Source organism: Atractosteus spatula, chromosome 6 (genome assembly GCF_055471065.1).
Source record: "Atractosteus spatula isolate fAtrSpa1 chromosome 6, fAtrSpa1.hap1, whole genome shotgun sequence".
Lineage (NCBI taxonomy): Eukaryota > Metazoa > Chordata > Actinopteri > Semionotiformes > Lepisosteidae > Atractosteus > Atractosteus spatula.
In genome coordinates this window covers 21,686,926-21,709,117 of record NC_142711.1, presented here as the reverse complement: position 1 = coordinate 21,709,117, position 22,192 = coordinate 21,686,926, and the positions used below count along the sequence as shown (strand labels likewise).

The 22,192-nt window shown below is 41.7% G+C and overlaps 1 protein-coding gene across 2 annotated transcripts in view; it reads right to left on the bottom strand.

The window, feature by feature from the left end:
• zeb1b (zinc finger E-box binding homeobox 1b) overlaps positions 1 to 21,805 on the bottom strand; it is a 107,465-nt gene extending 85,660 nt beyond the window's left edge. For both annotated transcript variants that reach the window (XM_088918964.1, XM_088918965.1), the window contains exon 1: positions 21,736 to 21,805. In XM_088918964.1, the coding sequence (XP_088775090.1) occupies positions 21,736 to 21,793 (58 nt within the window). In that variant the 5' untranslated portion in view covers positions 21,794 to 21,805. The remainder of the gene's footprint in view (positions 1 to 21,735) is intronic.
• Positions 21,806 to 22,192: the final 387 nt, after the last annotated feature.

The window sequence follows — 22,192 nt, the reverse complement described above, 5'->3', positions numbered from 1 at the left end:
ATAGGAATTTACAGCACGCATGACTATACTTACATAAAAATGTATAATATTTTACAATACATGTATATAATAAACAAATTGCAAAAAGGTCAGATTTTAGTTGATTACACAAAACAGGTTTCTTTTAGAATTCCCACATTTACGTTTTAAAGAAAAAAAAAACTTAAGAGATTAAAGTATTTAACAGTATCAGGTACTTGGGGATTCCATTTACAGCCCCAAGTACAGCTCCATTACACAAAGGACTGGGTACTTCAAGCTGAGGACATACATGCAGTATCTAATTGATCAAACTCTTCCCAGCATAGTGGCTGTCCTTCTCTTTTAGAACAATGTCCACTGCTGTGTTTGTAAGCCCCCAGTTATAACCACCATTTAATTCCATATCATATAGTCCCTTAAGCTGTACAAAACATGTTTTCTCTTATCAATTATCTGGATTCAGATTTATGATCTGAAAGACCAGTAGCTAAGAATATGTCTAAATTACTACTACAAGACAAATGACTCAAAGTGATTGCTACTGCACCGATGGTACTTTTGCATCTCAGATGCAGTGGAACAGAGACATTTGCAACAACACATAATCTAAATGTTTTTAAATGGGCAGAACCCACTTTAAGTCTCTAAATTGATGCAGTAGATGGAAACACTATCTCTGGAATCTATATACGAAAACCTCCCAAGAAACCTCTCAGCTGGACCTTTGTGGTGCAATTGATCTTGTATATGATAAATTCTTAAATATTAAGAAAAAGTGATTCCCAATATAAGCAAAGATCCCTTTGACTGTGGCATCCCAAGCTACACCCTGCAAAAGCACACCACAACACATGCCCACCACTACAATCTGTTATAAAGAAGTTATGCTTTCAAATTTGATTTAAGAGAGGCATCTGCTCTTGCATTCCTGATATGAGCTGGAATTGGAGTGCAAGAAATCCAGGATTTCTATGTCCCAATTGGATTTCATTGACATTTTAGAATAACTGAAACATCTGCTGTTGGAGATTGTGGGGAATGGCTAGGAACAGAGGGAAAAAAAGCTGCAGGAACTGCACACAGCTAGCCTACAGCCATGAAAGGCCCTGCCTAGATGATGCTGTAACTGTAACATCATATTTGTAATGTATACACTATACCTGACGAGTACAGACTTAATTTCAACAATATAATTCACTTTTTTATGAACCACGACAGAACAAAACACATAGAGAACATCCTGCAAGAGTTATGTTTATCTCAAGGCTTGGCTCAAAATATTTTCTTCATGGTATAACCTTAGGATCTTCACAGGAGACGCACACCGAAGGTAAATATTCGGACGCACAAATTGAGGGAAAAGGTATAATGGAGCCAGCCCTAGCAGCACCAAGAACGCATGTGAAACAGAGAAGCAGCACGATTCAAAACAACAAGTTATAAAAATGAAAAACAAATGAAATCAGCCGTGCCGTTACTCTAGGAGGGAAAAAAATGTCAACAAGGAGGGTATTTTTGTAACAACGATAAAACTAAACTGGAAGTGCGGAGGCTATCTCGTAAATCAAGGAGACCTCAGGAAAAAAAAGGGTAAAAGGCACATTAAGCCTTCAGGAGAACTGTGTCTGTGCAGTGCAGTGCATTAAACTAAAATAAGCACTGCACAGTACGCTCTGTGGCAGAACTCGCATGACAAGAGGTACACAATACTCATCATATGCTTATCTGCACTGCTGTACAGTACAGGATAACCAAAAGAAACGAACGCAGAAAACGCGTTCCGAAATAGGTCATTGAAAATCTGCAACCACCCACCTTCTACTGCTCGGTAGGTGACATAGTTCATTTAAATTCTTCTCCAAACCCACAGCTGAAGCCCCAACCTGCAAAATCACTTTTGTATCACATCTGCTCAGAAAAATCCTAGGAAAAGGGGAAGTAATATCAGCCCAATATCAATACATTAAGTGGGATTTTCATTTAGAAAGCATTACAGAGACAAGCGATCGATCAATTAAGTGTCAATGGTATATAACGTGGCCTGCAGCTGATGGAATGAAGGAGTTTCCCCCTTCAGCATGCAGCTTTGCCTCGGTAATATAAACATTCATGCAAGCGGGGTCAGTCCTTTATGCTACATGGAATGGAGCAGGCTGGGGTTTGATCTGGCTTGTGTAAACAGTCTAAGTAAACAAAGCCATTATTTTCATTTCATAACTCCCCGGCCCTGTCAGCTTGTATAAACAGACGCTCGCCATAGAAGGTAACACTATCTACCTGTATGAATCACAAGCTTCGCTGCTCCATTATTGCTGAATATAGAAGAGGGTTTATATTACTGGCTGCGCTGCAGGCTAGCGCAGCACTTTGTCACAGGGCAAGCGGCCGATTTGCTCTCCCTGGTTCTTAATGCACTGCTGCCCATCCCCTGAGCGCACTCGGCTCGCGCTGTCTGGACAGCGCTTATCTCGATGCCGCTGGAAGGAGCCCAGCAATTCTATTATGGCGAAGTCTGTCGTTACACCAGCAGCGGGAGTGGTTGTGAAGGCGCCTCTGCCCTTTCTGGGTCTCCTATCAAACAAAGCTTCAGGGAAACCTCAGGTGTATTTATTGATCTGCTGTTCACATGGCAGAAGGATTAAACAAAAAAGGCAAGTGCTCTTGTTGTAAAAAGAAAAGGAGGGGGGGGGGATAATTTAAATGTCTAGGCAATGGTTTTGTAAATTCGTTTTAAAAAAATACACTGTACTGGTTTGGGCTCCCACTAGTGCCCAGTGTGAACTATAATGCAAACCCCCTTTATAAGGATGATCTGCATTCCTGCAACAGTGCACCTGACTAGTAACGATAGCAACATTACACTCTTACTCCGTACAGTACATATTGTATATTACATACCAGAAATAATGATGTCCAGGAAATTGTGACACTTTAGATTAGGGAATGTAAGCGACATTTATAAAAAAAAAAGGATTAACTTTAATAACAAATGATAACATTTTATATAGCTCCTTTAAAAGTGGCTTGAGACATAAGACGTGTTATTCAAACTTTACTGTAGACTAGCAATTAGTAAATTACTCAGTAAACTAAATGCAAAACCCTAATCCTGAACAATACTCCTAACCCTACTCCCTGGGTTGCTTGCAGAAGTCGGCTTGTTCCACATAAAGTGTTTTTGAAATGTATTAACAGCTGGCTTATTATCCATTTAGAAAATTGACTTTTATAGCTCCCTAGACAAAAGAGACAAGATATTTTTTGACTGTTCGTCACTACATTTTCTTTTTCTAGAAGCTTGAAATGATGATGCTAAAAAATATTTTATGATCAACACTTCTAGAGACCCAGTGATTCAACCATCTATAAAAGGCTTCCTTCTAAATTACTTCTGAATAAAACAGATCTACTAAAGCCATGATTTCATACAGTAACATAAGCAACTAACCAACTCTTCACACTTCATACTGACACTTTGTCCCTTAAATACAGACATTTATTGGTTAGTCAACATAAAATGCCACTTAGCTGGTAGATTTTCCTTGATTTAATAAATATTTTAACACATGAACTGCTGTTGCATGAAATTCTCTTTTTTATTAGCAAGAACAGTGGATTGTAGCAAAGCAACTTCAATAGGTCAGAAGCTTAAAAACTTCACTATTAATACTCTTAATTTCAGCTCTTCATCATTTACAAACACCGATATTTGTTATTTAATGATGAAAATCACCGGACGGTTAAAGCACTCATCGAATCTATGAAAGAAAATAAAAATAATGAGTATAGATTCAAGAATCAAAGCCTGCATGTTTGGTACCTGTGTGAAAACCACTCTTCTTGAACAGCGAGCATAGCAATATTTAGCAACATAGTATCAGTTACACTCCCAGCCATCACCACAAAACCACAAAAAACTACCACAAAAGAGAAAAAGAAATACAGCAGGCAAACACTTTTGGAACCAACTCTGAATTTCAATTAGAACAATCCTTGTGCATTTCTTTCTCAACAGACCGCTCCAGGATGTAAAACAACGATCTGTGGCTTAAGTAGCAGACCTATGTTTCAATCTTAAAATGCTTGCAAACGGATTTTAAAATGACATCTAATAAACTACTAGTATTACCTTCTGACTTTAAAATCTACTATTACCTTAGGCTTAAAATACAAATAAACTAAAAGCACATTTTATCCCACTACAAAACTATATTCACAATTCTCTTTTCAGGTAGAAATGACAAAAGTCTTCAACCTAAGAAATTCAAAAAAGGAATGCTGGATTTTGACTGGGATTCCCCATGTATTATTTCTGAAAACACTGAATAAACACAGGATGCATATTCTCCTATTTACAGCTCTGTTTACCTTAATTGAACAAGAGAAACAGGTGTCGTAGCAAGAATACAAAACACTTATGTAACTTGTGCCAAAGACAGTACCTAGAGGTTAAAATGGGCAAAAAAACTGGAAACACCTGGATAAATTAGGGATATCAAGTGTATTGGAAGCAAGGGCTTCCACACGGGTGTAGCTCAAGCGAGTACCCTCCCAGCATGCCTGGTTACCTGTAATTATGGCTGCAAGAGGAGACTTCAGAGACTTTGAAAGAGGACTGACTGCTGGGACACATCTGGCACGAGATGCAGGGACTAAGACGGATCAACCACAACAGGGAAAAGGCACCATCAAAAGCCAGTAGTCCAAGACCGTGATATTCCCCGCATTTATTCAAAGAGAGGCATAACTTGCACGTGATTAATCTTTAGTTGCCCGTCTGTTCCAACCTTACAAGCAAGCGGCCCATTTCATCAAAAACTGGTCCATCAAAAGATTGCCCGGAACACGATACCCGTTACCCATTAGCAGATTGTACATAGTCGGACTGCAACGCACAATCTGCCAAGCCAGCAGCACACGGAGCACAGGCAACGGAGTCGTCCTCCCCCCTTCCCCTTGTTTGCAGCAGCTGGACGAGTGCACGCGTGGCATTAAACTGAAGAAGAACAGAGTCCGGAAGGGCTGGTCCCAACATTGAAGGGTTCTGGTCGCTCCCCAGTGTTGCGGAGCACATCTTCCTGGCATGGTTCTGGACCACTCATTCCCTCAGAAGACAAGATCACAGCTAATCACTACTTGATGACCACCTTCAGCCCAGGCTGCAGCAGCCGTCTCCCGCTGGGAGCTGTGCCTTCCAGGATGACAGTGCCATCATTCACAGAGCACAAGTGGCTGCCCAGAGGTTTGATAAGCCTGACACCGATTTATCCACGCAGAGTGTCGCGACCTCCGCCATCACCTCCTCAACCTAACTGAGCATTTAAAGGATACTGCAGAACGACAACCGAGATGGCATCTTCCATCTCCGCCAACCACGGGCGAGTTGGTTGACTTAGCTAACATCCCTCCTGCGGCATTCCAGATGCCGACAGATTCTATGCAATGGTTTATAAAGGCTGTATTGGTCGCAGGTGGTGGCCCAACAACCTATTAATATGACTTCACATTGGGGTCCTCATTTTTTGTCCACTACCTGTAGTTTGGAAGCCGGTACAAGAGTTCACTATTACTGCATAAGTGGCAGCACCACCCCAGTGTCCATCCCAAGCCCCCAGCCCGGGCACCCACCCAGAGAAAAAAAACAAGATACCAAAACAGCTTTTACATGTTAAAAAAAAGTTTAAAGCCTCTATTCTGTAAAGTTCAAGAGCTGCTGAATCCATAATGCAACAAAATTATTATAAAATGTGGGATTATTCTCATCTTCATGAATTAGCTAGTAACAGTCATGAAAACAGTAAATCACATATTTTCAGTTAGAAGGGTAAAAATAATGCTATAACCTATGTTAATGCTTTTATCAAAGAATGCTACAGTAGCTGAAGTGTTATCAGCCACAGATATAATCTTTGTTCAAGTCAGCCTCTATCTGGTGAGAACACAGATTGAACAGACTGAACGTACAGTAGATTGAAAACAGACTCTAGATGGCTCAGTAACATGTTTCCCCAGGATGTGTGCTTCTTATGATCAGCTTTTCCAAGATTTATATGCAAACAGCTTGTTTTTTTTGCATTAGACTGAAGTATAATGGGGACAAACTCAGAGACCTGTGAAGACACTACACATCCTGCCTACAGGACATGAAATACTGCTGGTGCTGGCTGTGGCCAGCAAACCTCCAGAGAGAACCACATTTTCCATGCCCTAGGCTATGGTCTTCTCATAGAAAAAAAGATATTGGGTATACGATCATTGCATATCTAATACTTTAACTTAAAAGACAGCTTACCTTATCTAACTTTCATCTGTCAGTTTAATAGAACACCTCAATTGTTATTAAAATGTGCTGAGGAACAAAGTTCTAACAGGCTCCAGGAGCTGAATTTACATTACGGCAGGTTTTTATCTCGGCCATTTCGACGCTGCAATTCTCAAAACGTCACAAAGCAAGTTCTTCTGTAAACTGACCTTTTATTTTCAGGGTGTTCTCACAGAACACATCTGGGACCCCTTTTCTGACACACAAACGGCCGAATTCGGTAAGCTTCATAAAAAATTACAGTAAAACACAAAAGCAAGCTTTTAGCCTTTCACCAGAATTCATGATACCATTTAAACGTTTTTCTTTCACACTCGATTCACTATAAGGCCCCAGGTGTTTTATGAATGCCTATCAGCATGCCATTGATACACATTCCTATCTGATGCAAAAACATAATTTACTACTTCACGTTTTCAAAAGATGATTTTCTCCGTCTCCTTTCATAGATCACAAAAATTACTGAAACTATTCCACTTTGCTGTTCAGGTACCAATTGAATTAGTTTTCTCAGGGTTCATCAAAACGCCGTTCTCTGTAAACATGGGGAAACGCAACAGGTTTAGAAAAATGCAGTTTCTTAAGAATGTCACATGTCCTCATATTCAATTGTATGAGTTTCTTACGTAATAAATAATTGAGCCTACTGATGATGTAAATCTCATTCTAAATCTGATCATCTAATTCTGCGGTATTGTAATAACACCCAGACGGAGTTAATGAACAGAGATAATCATCCAGATCCACTTACATTTAAAATAAAAGTATTTTATACATAAAACCTGGGTACAGTATCATTCTGGACCTCTTCATATACGATACAGCAGACTATCATACTGTATATGATGAAGCCTTGGAGAGGCAGGAAATTGTGCATTTGTTAGGCTCTAAAACTGCATTTACTGCACAAATAATTTATAAAGGACTACATAATGCTATGCATCAGGGATCTTAGCAGGTGCTTACATTCCATCCTACTCATATTGTAGCTCTTGATGTTCATTTGTTTAATTGAATAAAAATGCAGTATACCAGGATTTAAACAGAAGGTAGCCGAGTAAATTCTACAGGAGTGCAGGCAAAAATGCAGTAATTGCTTAGTATTTTAAGAACTACAGCATTAATGGGCATTTTAACTATTTGCCTATAAAAAAATCAAGTTAGGAACTATAAAATGACCAATGACTTGCCTGTAAAAGTGAAAAAACAAACAGGTGCTATAACATGTGCACGAGTATGTGTGAATGCAATGCATATGTACAGTATTTTAATATTTATTCAAATTGCACAACTGCTCTGCTTTAAAAACATTAATATGACCAGAGTCCAGTTTTATTAAAGTGATAAAACCGGACTTCATTTTAAGCGTTTAAAGCACTAGAGCACACTGTATTGGAGCCCTGTATCGGAGACATTGTGTCTCTCTGCCGGAGTGCAGGGTGTCTCTAGGTACGAATCCCAGATCTGTCTGCAGCTGACTGGATAACTCTTGGCTTGCCAGACCACACTGCCCTTTGCTGGTGGGGAAACAAAAGACTGCAAGGATATTAGAAGGGAATACGTGTCATTTTCATTTCGCAACTCCAGTCAGTATAGAATAAAAAAAAAGAGGAGAGGTCTTACAAAACCTTTCAAGCAGATTGCCTGTGTGCGTGTTCTTCACTGCAGGGGAAGCAGCACCAGCACATCAGGCTAAGGAATAGTGTGAGCTTCAGAAATGGGGTAGAAATGAAGACGGTGATAACACATTATCATGATAAAGTATCCAATCCATTTCAATTTATTAATTTCATTTTTACCCACTACAGACAATTGCCTTTTCATGTGCAGGTTTTATATCAGAAAGCTGCATGTGGTTTACCGTTATACAGTCTCTGCTAATTAAATAAAAAGTTCTGTGTTCCATCAGATAAAAATAATCAATTAAGCACGAAAAGGTATTAATGTGAAATTTGCCGTTTAAAATATGATTGGGGTCAGGGATAAAGAAATGAGGAATAACTAATTATTTTTATTAATTAGCACGTTTGCCCCCAGTCCATCATTTTGCTGAGTGTAAAAGCTGTTTATTTAAGACGATAATAAACAAAGAGCTTATGAATACAAGTCTAAAAAAGATTCCGCGCAGGAGACGTTTAAAGCTGTGTGTTCATCAGAAATAAAAACGCTGATCTCGTATTAATGAATGTACTGTACATGAATACAAGCACACCGACGCCTTCACGCAGCTATCAAAACCACATTTAGTCACTCGATCCTCTTTCGGCTGCTCAGCAGCAATAAGAGCACCATCTTCACAGACCTGGCGTTTCTGTGCAAACACCAGTATAATCCATTAAAGCACAGGCTTCTGTAGCCACCAGGGGTGTTTGTCTGTGCACCTATTCTTTTCCATACAGTTGTTTTGCACGGAATGGAGGAAATTAAATAAAAGGAGGGCTAAGGATTCCTAAAACCGAAATAAAATGCATTCTTTACACCTGAAATAACCCATTCTGACATTTGAAACAGCATAGCTGAAACTTTAGTCTGAGGTTTTCTATTACACTTGTATAGAACCAACAACCATACAATAAAGCAAATATAGGTGAAAGTCAGATGCTACATTCCAAAACCTGTACCACAGATCAAGAAAAGGTCATTAATATTCATACTGAGGCAGTATCCAGGTGTAATTGATGACCCTGAAAGTTCTAACAGGACTAGAATATCTTTCTCTTGATGCCAACATGTTATTTCCTAAGAACGGTTTTTCCCACTGGAGGGACTAGTCAGAAGCGATGCTTTTCTTAGTTACCCAATACTATTTAGAGTAAACACCTACAGAACAAGAGCACCGATATACAAAGACCTGTTCCAAGTTCAAACTACAGTCATATTGCATTTCATAGTTCTGTATTTTAGTCCCTAAAACTTTGAAACTGTAGGCCTCACTGCTTCCACTTATACTACCTCGCCAAAAATACCACTCGGTACAAAAATAATATTTTGACATCACTGCATGAAACAGTAGCAGAGAAGTCAACATTATCACAATCTTTTGCTGAGCTTCAACATACTATTTTCAAAACAAATGTTTACCAGATATTTTGAGAAATGCTATATGGAAAAATTATCCTTCAAAATTTGCAGACTTTGCATTTGTAGGTGTTAAATTAAATCCCCTTTCGCGCTACAGGAAACACTTTCAAATTTCCACATTTTCACAAACTTTTGTCAGGGTTTATTTATGAGACATGTAATTTAATTCCTGCTCGCCAAAGAGCCACCTGCTCTCTTGGAATGGGGTATCAAACGCAGCTGCCAGGATCAGAGAAACAGAGCTGATCATTAACATAGTTGCAGGCCACTTGTGAAAACAACCACTAATAAGATGGATTCCTATAGATGTTGTGCTACAGGGTACACGCAGCACAAAAATAAGTGAATAAATATAAAATAAATGGATATATAAATGTAAAAACTCACCGACTAACCTAACTTATGAGTTAAAACACCTTGGGAGTTTTGTTTAATACAGGCTATCATTATAATAATATTATCTCAAATTTCCAGAGCCAGAGATGAGCATTATCTTCTGTTCTTACTTTATCGATTCAAAAAAACACATAAGAGCAAGTCTGCAGTCTCAAACCTATACAGTATTGTACGAATTCAGGCTACTTGCTTTTTAATACTGTACAGGTGGAGGCAAGGCAGGTGAAAGGTCACATTCTCTCATGATTTGCCGAGATGACGGAAGCAGACGATGAGAATCCCTGGCGCAGCTGTGAAATTCCCTCACTAACCGGCGGAAACGGCACGACATTAAACTGCCTTTAAAAAAAAAGTATTTAAAAAAAGCCAATTAAAAGAGGGAACAGAAGTCAAAAAGTAAGATTTAAATAGCATAGCAATTAACCCCTTTAGTAGCTAAAATATGCAGAACATAAGCTCATTATGCTGCAAGGTACAGTGGAAAGGAACTTTTTTCAAGGTTGTCAACCAGAGATGAATGCTCTCTGACAACAAGGAAAGGAAGTGTTCGGAAACTAAAAATAGGCCTTGGATAAACAGAGAAAAGCCGGCCCAGTAAACAAAACGTAAATTCATTAACCGGGTTAAATGATAAGCAACCTGAACAAATACTGCAAGTTCGTGTGTGAGACACAATAAACGAAGGGTTTACTGTATTTTTCCCCCAGACCGTGCTACGTCTTCTGAAGACAAAGACGCGCCAGCTGTGAAATGAATGTGGCAGCCCGCTTCGCTGTGGAAAGGAACCGGGTGCGAAGAGGGACTGGGGCCAAGTCACTCCTCTCCGAAGAGGCTTCATGTGAAAGCTACAGTATGTGATCGACTGACTCGGTTAAAGTATTTGCTGCTCTGGGACTTCCTTTTCAGGTACTACAGCAGAAGACACGCCTGTTTTAAGGCCCCACAGCTCTTTCATATTTGGCTACTTCTGCTAGGACTTCACCTTTTCCTGGCAAGTGGGGCTTACTCCTGAGATTAGGTATTGTATTTTAGTGATCTGTTTATAGCAGAATGGCATTCAGCGTGGCGTATAGTCTGACTAATAAGTTCTATGACTAATTTTTCTACTGAAATTTTGATTTAAATCACATTGTATGAATTAAGGCTTAGTCACTGTTGCACTTGACAGGGAAGTAAAAGAAACAGGAGGGGGGAAAAAAAAGGATTCCCAGCCAGAACCTGGATACCATTCTAGTTTCTTTTTTTAAATTGGTAGCTTGCATTCTGTGCTATATTGAAAAGTCTTATTATTTGCTTCCGAAATAGAAAGTCACATTTTGGGAATTGGATATTATGTGTTCTTCTGTATAACCCAAGACAACCATAATGACCCAAGAAATGATCTCAATTCTAAGAATGCCTTATGACTGTAACCCCCCCGCCCCCCCTCAAAACAGCCTTCAAGTGATGACAAAAACACGTCGCACACATCTGGTAGAGTTATTTCTTTTCTACTCGGTACCTACATAAACACTATGTCACCTGCGTGGTGCAACTCAGATTTTTAAAAATTTCACCTGCTGCCAGCCGACAGCCAGGTTAGAAAAGGAAACTATTTTAGCACGAGGCTTGATAACAGGTCCAGCTCGAGAAGCCCTTGGGGAGGTGTAAGGGGAAACCTGTAGGGTAAGTGTACGAAACTTTCCTCTGTAAACCGGGGGAAGAGTTGTGCCACGTCAGCCACAACTAGATATAACCAGGGACCTTGCCGTTCTCGCACTGGCAACTTCTTTCAATAGGAGCTTTACCGTAGCACAGAAAATGATACAGACAGAGCCCAGATTATTAAAATAGTTTTATCAACACAGCGACTGTACTGCTTCCAATTGACAGCACGGACAAGTAGCCCTGAAGAAGCCAATTAACCAAGCCATCGCCAATGATACACATGTGTGGTTTCGGTCCTTGCCTATACCCCAAAAAAATCTTTATTTTTCTGCCTCACGTAGTCTTGCTTTCCTATGACACGAAACTCAGGGGTCCATTTAACAAGGTATTCCACCTAAACCACCTGTCTGACCCCGATTTATGTTGACAAAGGGGAAAACTGCTTTTCAAGGTCTGTCACTGCCCAGAATTCTCTAGGACTGGCGGGAATTTAATCACTGCATATGATGCCACATGTATTCGCCATGACACAGGCGAGAGCACACAGATGAGCTGGCATAGGAGGTATTCAGAAAAACTATCACTCAGCGATATGGGTCCGTTCCTTTCAACGGCAGAGATCTTCACTTTTGTGAGGGGTCTCATTTTCTTCTTCACAGATGACTGAAGTCATTACTGAGAGAAGAACTCCGAGTTACTTCATTCTCATTGCAGGAATGTGACCCATCGCTGAAAACACCATGGCAGTACCTCAAGTTTCTACATGCTCGTTTGGTTGCAGTATTTTTAATACGCTTTTCAATACATTGACTACTCCGGATTTCCATCCATTTCATCCAATTTCAGATCATGGGGGAGCCAGAGCTTAGCTTGGCCTGCTACGGGCACAAGGCAGGGGACACCCTGGACAGGACATCAATCCATCGCAAGGCTCACACTCACATCGGGGCCAATTTTCCCAGAAGCCAATGAACCTACCAGTATGTCTTTGGACTGTGGGATGGAACCGGAGAACCCAGGGGAAACATACACAAACACGGGAGAACTCCACACAGAGGGCGCTCCAGGGCCCCAGTGCTGGGAGGCAGCAATGCTAACCACTGTGCCACCATGCTGTGCTACTAAAGACTTATTTGTATTCTGGATAAACTATAAGCAATGCTGCAAAACTAACAATATCTACAGATATTGAAGTAACTTTTGTATTACAAATTAAATGGATTTCTCCCAGAACATAAGCTGTACCAAATCTTCTTTGCAAGTGGACAAAATATTCCAATGCCTTTAAATCCATTTGAAATTAAAATGAAAATTCATATCTACTGGTCAGAAAAGCATCGCTTTCGGATGATTTCAGGATCCTTCCTTGGCTGGAAGGTTGCCGGTTCAAATCCCTCGGCCGGCAGAGGAATCCCACTCCGTTGGGCCCCTGAGCAAGGCCCTTCACCCCAGCTGCTCCAGGGGCGCTGTACGATGGCTGACCCTGCACTCTGACCCCAAGTTTCTCTCCCTGTCTGTGTGTCTCATGGAGAGCAAGCTGGGGTATGCAAAAAGAAATTCCTAATGCAAGAAATTGTATATGGCTAATAAAGTGATCTTATCTTAGAAAGGTGTAGTACAGATTACAAAAAGGATGCTATGACAGATCCTACATTTGGGAACTGTAGAAAAGAAACCAAAAGAGAAAGGATAGGAACAGCTTGTTCTAAAAACCATGATCAGAACATACAGTTTGAGAGCCTACAACAGGGGAAACAAAAAGGACAACACACAGAACAGAAAACACACAGAAATTCTGACTAAAACACAGAGTTACAGAGTTTACCATGGTCACGTTTTTATATAGTAAGAGATCAAATCTCATGATTGGGAGAAGAAATGTAATGACACTGTGGAAAAATTCCAAACAGACTCGTAGCTATTTCAGGCTCTACCTTGTTCCTATAACACAAGCAGGCGAGTTGGAGGGCCTCTTTTCCTTCACACCCCTGTACTGGGTGTAAAAACACCTGCCATCCACAAAACGCCTCCTGGATATTTTGTCACTCAGGCAACAACACTTAAGCGGAATTTTGTATTCTTTCATGTGGTCAGTCAAGTATTTATTACTAACTGTGCAGACTCTAAACTTTTTTTTTAAGAAGTTTCTACTCTCTGCAGACCTAATCTTTTGCCCATTTTGAGGATTGTATACTGTAGCAAGGAAAAAAGGAAAAAAAAAGTTCAAAAAAATGCCTATTTGTATAAAAGTGGGGGAAAATATTTCAAAGCCTTACATTCTAAAACACTTTCAAAGCAGCTGCCTTTGCATTAGAAATTGAATTTCATAAATTCTTGGAATGGTCTAGAGATTCTTTAATGTCTTAAAAGACTTTTTTTTATATAAAGAATGGACATATGCAAATAAAATGCATAGTATGGAAAGAAGTTTCCCACAAGCACAGTGTGAAAAGACTACTCCCTCTCTATACAGAAGCCAGTGAATGGGCCCTTTCTTCTGAAACAGAAAGTGTATGAGGTAGACCGGGCAAACTGCAAAGGTAACTAGGTCTTTTCTCCCTGGGCTTTTTCTCTCTAAGCCTTAACACACAATAGCTCATTTAAGCATTCAGTCTAACAAAACTCAATAAAGCACATCGAACTGCAGCCCAGGAGGTAAATGAAACTGACTTAGATTTAGCAAATATATATATAAATAAATTACAGGCCTTTGGAAAGCCATTCTTACAGCTAACTTCAAGTAAGGGCAACTCCTTTCTTGAAACAACTGTTCTAAATATTACATCTGCCTTTGAGGGCAAAAGAAAGCCAGAGCAATCAAAGGTAAAATGTGTAAATTGTATGTAAGAAGTGGAGGAGAAATAAGTCCAGCTGGAATCTCTGGATGAAATTGACACTTGCTGTAATACTGGTAGTTAACTGGTTACTCCACAGGAATACCTTTACCAAAGCATGAACTGTTTAGGAACATGAATCCTTAAAATTATTAAAAGACCCGATGCATATTAATTTGGGGGCAAACAGAAAGACCTAGAACAGCGCTCACTGAGCATATACAGTAATCATCTCATTTAGCACTATCACTGGATTACTGAAGTAGAAACACTGCAGTGAGGACTATGGAATTTATAAACATAAAAACTACCCAATTTCAGGTAATCAGCTGGAAATTTTAGTAGGAATTTTTGCACCCGTGTGATGTCTCGAAACATTAATGAAAACAGATTGAAGTCAGGAAAAAATATATATTTTCCAATTAGGAATATACAGTATTTTCAAAGAATATTATATGATAAATGATTCAGAATTTGATTTTGTGCCTCAAGTAAAATGAATGGATTCCCCAAAATGAATTCAAATGTCTCAAAAGTAACAACATAGTAACAACATAGGATTGTAGTTTCTCCTGAAAAATTTATTTTGAAAATGCATTTTAAATAGTCCTGTCTTTATTTCAAGTGGAATTTGTCATTTACACAACTTAGCCTAGGAGGGCATAAATTTGAATTTTTCTTTCAATAAACACCGAGATCAACACCACATGCTTTGGCCAGCTAGATTTTTGCCTCCCATGTGTTAAAAAGTACTGCAGTGTTCTGTAAATACGAAGAGCGTTTTTAAAATTCAAAGAGTGTGTCAGTTTACAGATGTACATTCCCTTTGCAATTTTCTGAAAACCAAAGGCAAGGACTGAATGAGCAAACAAAATTAGGCAATGAAGAACACATTCAAAACATCGGTGCCACGTTACTTCTTGTCCATTTCAAATGTTTACTGAGGTAATACATTAGTAGCAGTTATTTTGTTTTTCTTAACAGATTCAATTAGACACCAAATTCATAAACATGAGAGCAGCTAAACTGTCACATTATTCACTTCAGGATCTCTTTTCCCTTGGTGGTTGAAACGTTCATGAGGTGACACTCTCTTGCTTATTTCTAATAATTAAACATTTAATCGACCTATCCTTCTATACGGTGCCTAGAAGAGAGCAAATAGTTATCAAGCTCTAAAGACAAGGAGCTAACCAGCTAGCCACACATTCACTCATGCAAATCTCAAGAGGGCTGCTCTGTTGTTATGCAAAGCCCAGACGCAAAGACAGATCACCTTCCTACTTACTGCCCACACTAGCACCTCAGGAAGCATAGCAACCCCCTCCCCCACCAAACAATATAACGAACAAGATAAACGTGGGGATTATGCCCAGGACAACCCCTCTGCTTTGTTATTCCGCTGGGTCCTTTCATTAGAAGGACCTAAACACACACACAATTCGACATGCTCTCAGACTCACAAAGAAAGGCAGAGAAAGTGAAATCATACCTAAAGCACGCATGGGTGCCTAGGTCAAAGGTCAACTAAGGTGCCCTGGCTACTGTGTCTTATAAAAGTGTGTGTGTGTGGAGGGGAGGGGGGGGGGGTCTTATTTCTGACTTAGCACTTTCCTATGAAGGAAAGGAAGTTGCTCAAAAGCAGGCAGATAAATGAAAATTTCCTCTTTTACTGAACTCCACACACCAGGGGTAGACATTTTAAATGTTAACAGATGGACCAACAACTGAAAATGGTTGACTAGGGGTCTGTATCCCTAGTCCCAGACAGGCGTAGTCCTGCAGGTTTTATTGGTAGCCTCAAATGGTCAATGAGAAAAGACCTGGAACGTTTGTTAACTCCCCCTAATTAAGCAACTGGCTTGTTCAACTGAGCCATTCAAAGCTCTTCTGCAATAGAAACCATAAGACACTCCAGAGGAGCAGGGCTGTAGACCCCAGTGGCAGACTGAGTCCACCCCTGCCCCTCTAAAACCCGTGTGTCACCCATGAAGAAAGTATCGAGACTCACCGTCATGCCTCACTGCCTCTCAAAAGTGTTTGTGGCAACTAATTCATTTCAGCGACGGTGTTTCCAACAATCATGAATAAAACCTTCATAAACATCTCCTGCCATTCAATCCCCCCTTTTCACAATATTAGCTGACAGCAGCCAGGAATTTTACTCTTCCCATTAAAAAAAAAGTTTACCTTTGTTTTAAGCAATATCCAATCCTTAAAGCATCTTTAATTTCCTATTAAATAAAGGGTTCAGGATCTCCTTCTCAAGCAGCTACAACGCTGGTCCAAAGCAGGTCTGTTTATTCTGTGAGGAATGTTAACATGGACTGCATTCCTCTATTCCCAAATTGCAGTCTTAAGTTTCCATTCTGCCGAGAGCGCACTACCTAAGGGGAGCGAACAAAGAAAGCATGACAAAGAACTGCCCGATCCCAAGAACTGCCAACACCTGCCAGCCCTTCCAGGTCTTAGCACCTTGATATTTACAGCTGGGACTCAATCTCACCTTCACCTGTCTGGGTGGGTGGGTGGCTGAACGCTACGTTGATATCAAATGACCACAAAAGTGAAAGCTTGCATGGCCAATATTTAACAGCACGACAAACATCTGCCCTCACAGAACGGCTTTATTCGATTGGTCAGGCGTTTTCGACCGTTATTCGGCCCTTTTCAACTCGGAGGCCATCCTCAGGAACAGGAGAGGCCGCTCGTGAGGGTCGGCACCGCAGCCGGATTATTGCTCTCCACCACCGCTACTCACCGCGGGGCCTCAAGGGCCACCCTGTCTTCTGGCTTCCATTCTCACCCTGGAATCAGTTGGTTACGCAATACTGCCATTTCCAGATCATTGAGGCTTAGGCTCTACATATCCAACCTGGCCCTACAGGAGCCGAAGTGACTAGCGCCTAGACGCTACATATCCAACCTGGCCCTACAGGAGCCGGAGTGACTAGCGCCTAGACGCTACATATCCAACCTGGCCCTACAGGAGCCGGAGTGACTAGCGCCTAGACGCTACATATCCAACCTGGTCCTACAGGAGCCAGAGTGACTAGCGCCTAGACGCTACATATCCAACCTGGCCCTACAGGAGCTGAAGTGACTAGCGCTTAGACGCTACATATCCAACCTGGCCCTACAGGAGCCGAAGTGACTAGCGCTTAGGCTCTACATATCCAACCTGGCCCTACATGAGCCGGAGTGACTAGCGCCTAGACACTACATATCCAACCTGGCCCTACAGGAGCCGGAGTGACTAGCGCCTAGACGCTACATATCCAACCTGGCCCTACAGGAGCCGGAGTGACTAGCGCCTAGACACTACATATCCAACCTGGCCCTACAGGAGCCGGAGTGACTAGCGCCTAGACCCTACATATCCAACCTGGCCCTACAGGAGCCGGAGTGACTAGCGCTTAGACGTTACATATCCAACCTGGCCCTACAGGAGCCGAAGTGACTAGCGCCTAGACCCTACATATCCAACCTGGCCCTACAGGAGCCGGAGTGACTAGCGCCTAGACCCTACATATCCAACCTGGCCCTACAGGAGCCGAAGTGACTAGCACCTAGACCTTACATATCCAACCTGGCCCTACAGGAGCCGGAGTGACTGGCGCTTAGACGCTACATATCCTACCTGGCCCTACAGGAGCCAGAGTGACTAGCGCCTAGACCCTACATATCCAACCTGGCCCTACAGGAGCCGAAGTGACTAGCACTTAGGCTCTACACATCCAACCTGGCCCTACAGGAGCCGGAGTGACTAGCGCCTAGACGCTACATATCCAACCTGGCCCTACAGGAGCCGGAGTGACTAGCGCCGAGTTATATCACTGCAGCGCAAAAGCCGAGACACTTTACTCAGTGACTCAGCGGGAAAAAACGCACCCATCTGACATCCATTATACATTTGGAGGGGGTGCACCCAGGGTAGCCTTGGACCCGTTTCCCCACAAGCCTCTGTCCCGATGGGCCACCTGGAGGGGAGAACAGAACCCAGTTTCCCTTCAGTGCCTCAGCAGGCCACAGCACCACACTGCCTGTGACTGTGCAGAATCTGGAGCTCTTTTGTTATCGATTAGTTCCCAACTACTGCAAAAACCTCAGATTGACCTCACCAGTGTACCCGATTTCAACGATTCCGAAAATGAAAACCCTGTATTTAATCCACAGGAAAATCCCACTTACGTTTTTCCCCTCACTAATCTCCAAAGCACCCTTAACATACAGGAAGATTAGATTTTACAATACAAAATAGCAGTAAATAAGATAACTAACCTATCTACTAACTAACCTATTAATGGATATTTACCTGAAATTACAGTACTCCCAGTACATAAGGCTGAACCACAGGTGTACTGTCTTGTTTACAGAAGTAAAATCACCACAACTAGCGTTTCACAGCCACCCCTCCCCCCACACAACTACATGATGCTGCTACTGTATTAAAAATTTAATTCTTCAGCACATTTAAAAAAAACTCCTCTCGTCCTTTTTAAATTAGGGTTCTAATCGACAGAACTGGAGCTATCCAAGAAAGTGGAAAAAATAAAACGTCACAATCATCACTTTTCGCGCATAAACGCTTACAAATTATAAAACAATGACAAAAATTAAATGTTTTTTTTTCATTACTGAGGCAACTAAGTGCGCATTTCAAGAAATACAAGATGAAAATATGTACAAGTTTGACCAGGGAATGATGCGTTTTCCTCTATTTTTAACCTTATTTAGCCCTGTAAACGAGGGCACGGACGATTACAGCGGAAGCAATCCAACAAAAGGAAGGTTTTTATTTCTATTTTTTTTTAAAACCCTTCAACAAAATGAATTTACATAGCGCATACATTGCATACTTAGTATTAAGAAAAGAAAACGCGTTAGATGGCACCACCTTCTAGGTGTTGTACCGGTATCACCTTGCTTACCTGGCCCGTTTCCTCGTATCATAAAGCAGCACCGCACGCACTGCAGCAGCGGCTTAAATCACATCGCCATTCCCCCTGGTTCACTCAGGAAATGATACACGTTACAGATGGAAAAATGAAGGGAAAACATTAAAGGGCGTGATACAGAGCCTCGACCGACCCGTACAAATGGAAAGTACATGTAATTTGCAACCACCTTATGCATCACTTTTATTTTTCGACAAGCTTTTTTTTTTGCTACAGCATAGTCGGCAGGCGGTACGTACAATTAACATCAACCCCCCAAAAAAAACACAACTCCCGTTTGTCAAATAAAAACCGATGAACACAAATCACTTCTCCGAATTAAAAAAACACAAAGGGAGAAAAAAAAACGACATAAAGCGTGGTAAATAAATCCCTCCCATGAGAATGAAGCCAGTGGACAGAAGGGAGCTGACAGCATGCAGGAGAAAACTAAACACCATCTTTTATTCTACCTGCACAAGTTGCCATTTGCTGCAGCGTTTAGGAATCTCTTTCCCTTCTGCTTTCAAAGAGAGATCGGCTTTCATGAAACGATTCCTTTTCACAGTCTGTGGATTTAGTTCTCCCGAAATCAGATTTGCAGGATTGTTTTTAAAGAGGACATTTGCAAGAGCAAAGCCCCGTTTTTTCCCCCTGTTCAGGTAAACATGTTTACAGCTCCGCTACAGACACTGGGTGGCTCAATACTTATATGTCACACACATGTCGTCAGCGCAAGCAGGAAAAGCCTCTCTTCTCTTTTTTTTTTGCTACTCGACATTCATTAAACGCCCGAAAGCTTCCAAAAACACTTTTTAAACAAGTCTAAAACGAAATTTAGGTACTGGAAATCCAAAGAAATTAATTACGTTCTGATCAAATTAGCCAATAGTATCTTTTGCCAAGAAATGTGAAGCACTCCGCCCATGAATTTAACAAAATAGGTGTAAAAAAGGCGACTATTGAAAAAAAAAATCATATTTATCAATCACTTTCCAATACAAGACTTCACAACAACCTGACTTTGGTTAACGCGTATTGACAAATCAGCCACAAACAAGTAAAACTTTCTTTTTTTTATTCTTTTGACAGGAGATCTGTAATAGGACCACGTTCACTCCTCCAACAGCCCGTCTTTAATAATTCCGCACAAAACCAGGCAAGGCAGGGAATCCCACACGAAAACCCACAACAGCAACTAAAGCTCAATTTTTTTTCTTTTTATAAAAACAAAAACTGGTTTCTCCTCTCTGGAAATACAGAACACGCACGCACACACACACCACAGAAAACAAAAAAGAAAAACGTGACAGCTCTGTCCAGCAAACGGAAGCGAAGAGGGGAGCTGGTCCCAGAAGCTTTCTGCAGCACCTTTGTATTGGTGATTAGATACACAGAATGCCCGGTCCGGCGGCAGTCGCAGATGTAAATGTATTCCTTATATAGACTGCAGCAGTTGTGCACAGACACAGAGAGAGGGGCCCCTCTCTTTTCTGTACAGCGTTACCACCCAGCACGTATAATACTAACAGGTATCTCTAGCTTTAGCATGAGAAAGAGAGAGAGAGAGGGGATAGAAAAAGTACCGCAGTATATTTTCCCCCTTTTTTGTGCACTTTGTGAAGTCCTTGCCCCGCACAGGGCGTGTTTATTGTGGCACGGTAATATCCGATTCCGACATATATATACACATTTTTTTTTAAAAAAGATCTTTTAGTTCACACACTGCAACAAAAGACGTAGCTAACAGGAGAGGTCACCCAGCCAGGCTAGTGGAAAACAACCCTTGTCAAGTCATTAAAAAAAAAATCAACTTAAAAACAGGTGCGAGAAAAAGAAACTCAGCTCGTTCCTATTCGCGCACTTGGTGCTATAAAGAGATTAGTAAAATACAGAACTTAACGCAGCAACAGTGCTCCATATTTATTACTAAGCAGAAACAAACTCAACAGCGTTCAGGTGAGAAGTTCCGAGAATGAAACGCATCGCCCAGGAATATTTTAAAACCAGTCTAATGTCTGGACAATCGCTGGGATATTATTTGGAAGCAGCAGGGTCCCCCAGAACGACGCAGTGCCGCCGGGATAGTTGTTTTCACAGCGCTGCAAAACCAGGTAATAAGTTTCAGTTCAGCAAAAGATTAAAAAAAACACAGCGAGAAACAGAGCAGCCCGAAGTTTCCTGTCCAAAGTTAGCAATATCAAACACCAAGCAAACAGACGTCTGGTCCATTGAAGTGCGGAGAAACCGGACAGTAGGAAACAAAAGGAGCCCCCCAGTGTAACGGGATTAGGTGCGTATAACGGTTCAGGGAGCAGCGGACCGCTAGGCGGAGGGAGAGAAGCGAAGGCAGGTATAACGGTGCACCACATAGGGATACAGCGCACAAGCTCACTTTCTACTTTCCTGCACTTTGACTCACTAAAAAACGAGGCTCGGGGGGTCCCGCCGCCGTCTGAGCGTCGGGGATCCAAAAATCACCCCTCTCTCCACTCAAACCAAGGATCGCCCGGCAGACCAGAGTAGTTTTACTCACCGTTATTCCTCCTCGGATTCGCCTGTTTTCTGCGCTTACACCTGGGGCCATCCGCCATGATCCTTTCGCTGTGTCTAAATGCTGCTGGAGAGTCACCTCCTCTCTCGCCCCCCCCCTCACACACACCCCCCTCCCTCCACTCCACCTCCCCTCCCTGCACCTGGTTTACGACACTCTGCTTTACGACATCACCTTCTCGCTGCACACACACCTCTCTCTCTCTCTGGCTCCCTCTCCTTCCCCTCTCTCGCTGGCTCTTTCCTCCCTGCCTGCTCACCGTCCCCCTGCTGCAGAGTCCATGTTGCGCGGGGAGACGTGTGCTAATGAAGTGGGACTTGCTTCTGTGGACTTTTATGAGTAGTGGGGGGGAGGAGGGCACGGTTCGGTAGTTGAGTGGAGGTGTGTGTGTGTGTACGGGGGGTCTTGTGCAGGTAATTAAATGTGCAGTCGAGCCTGC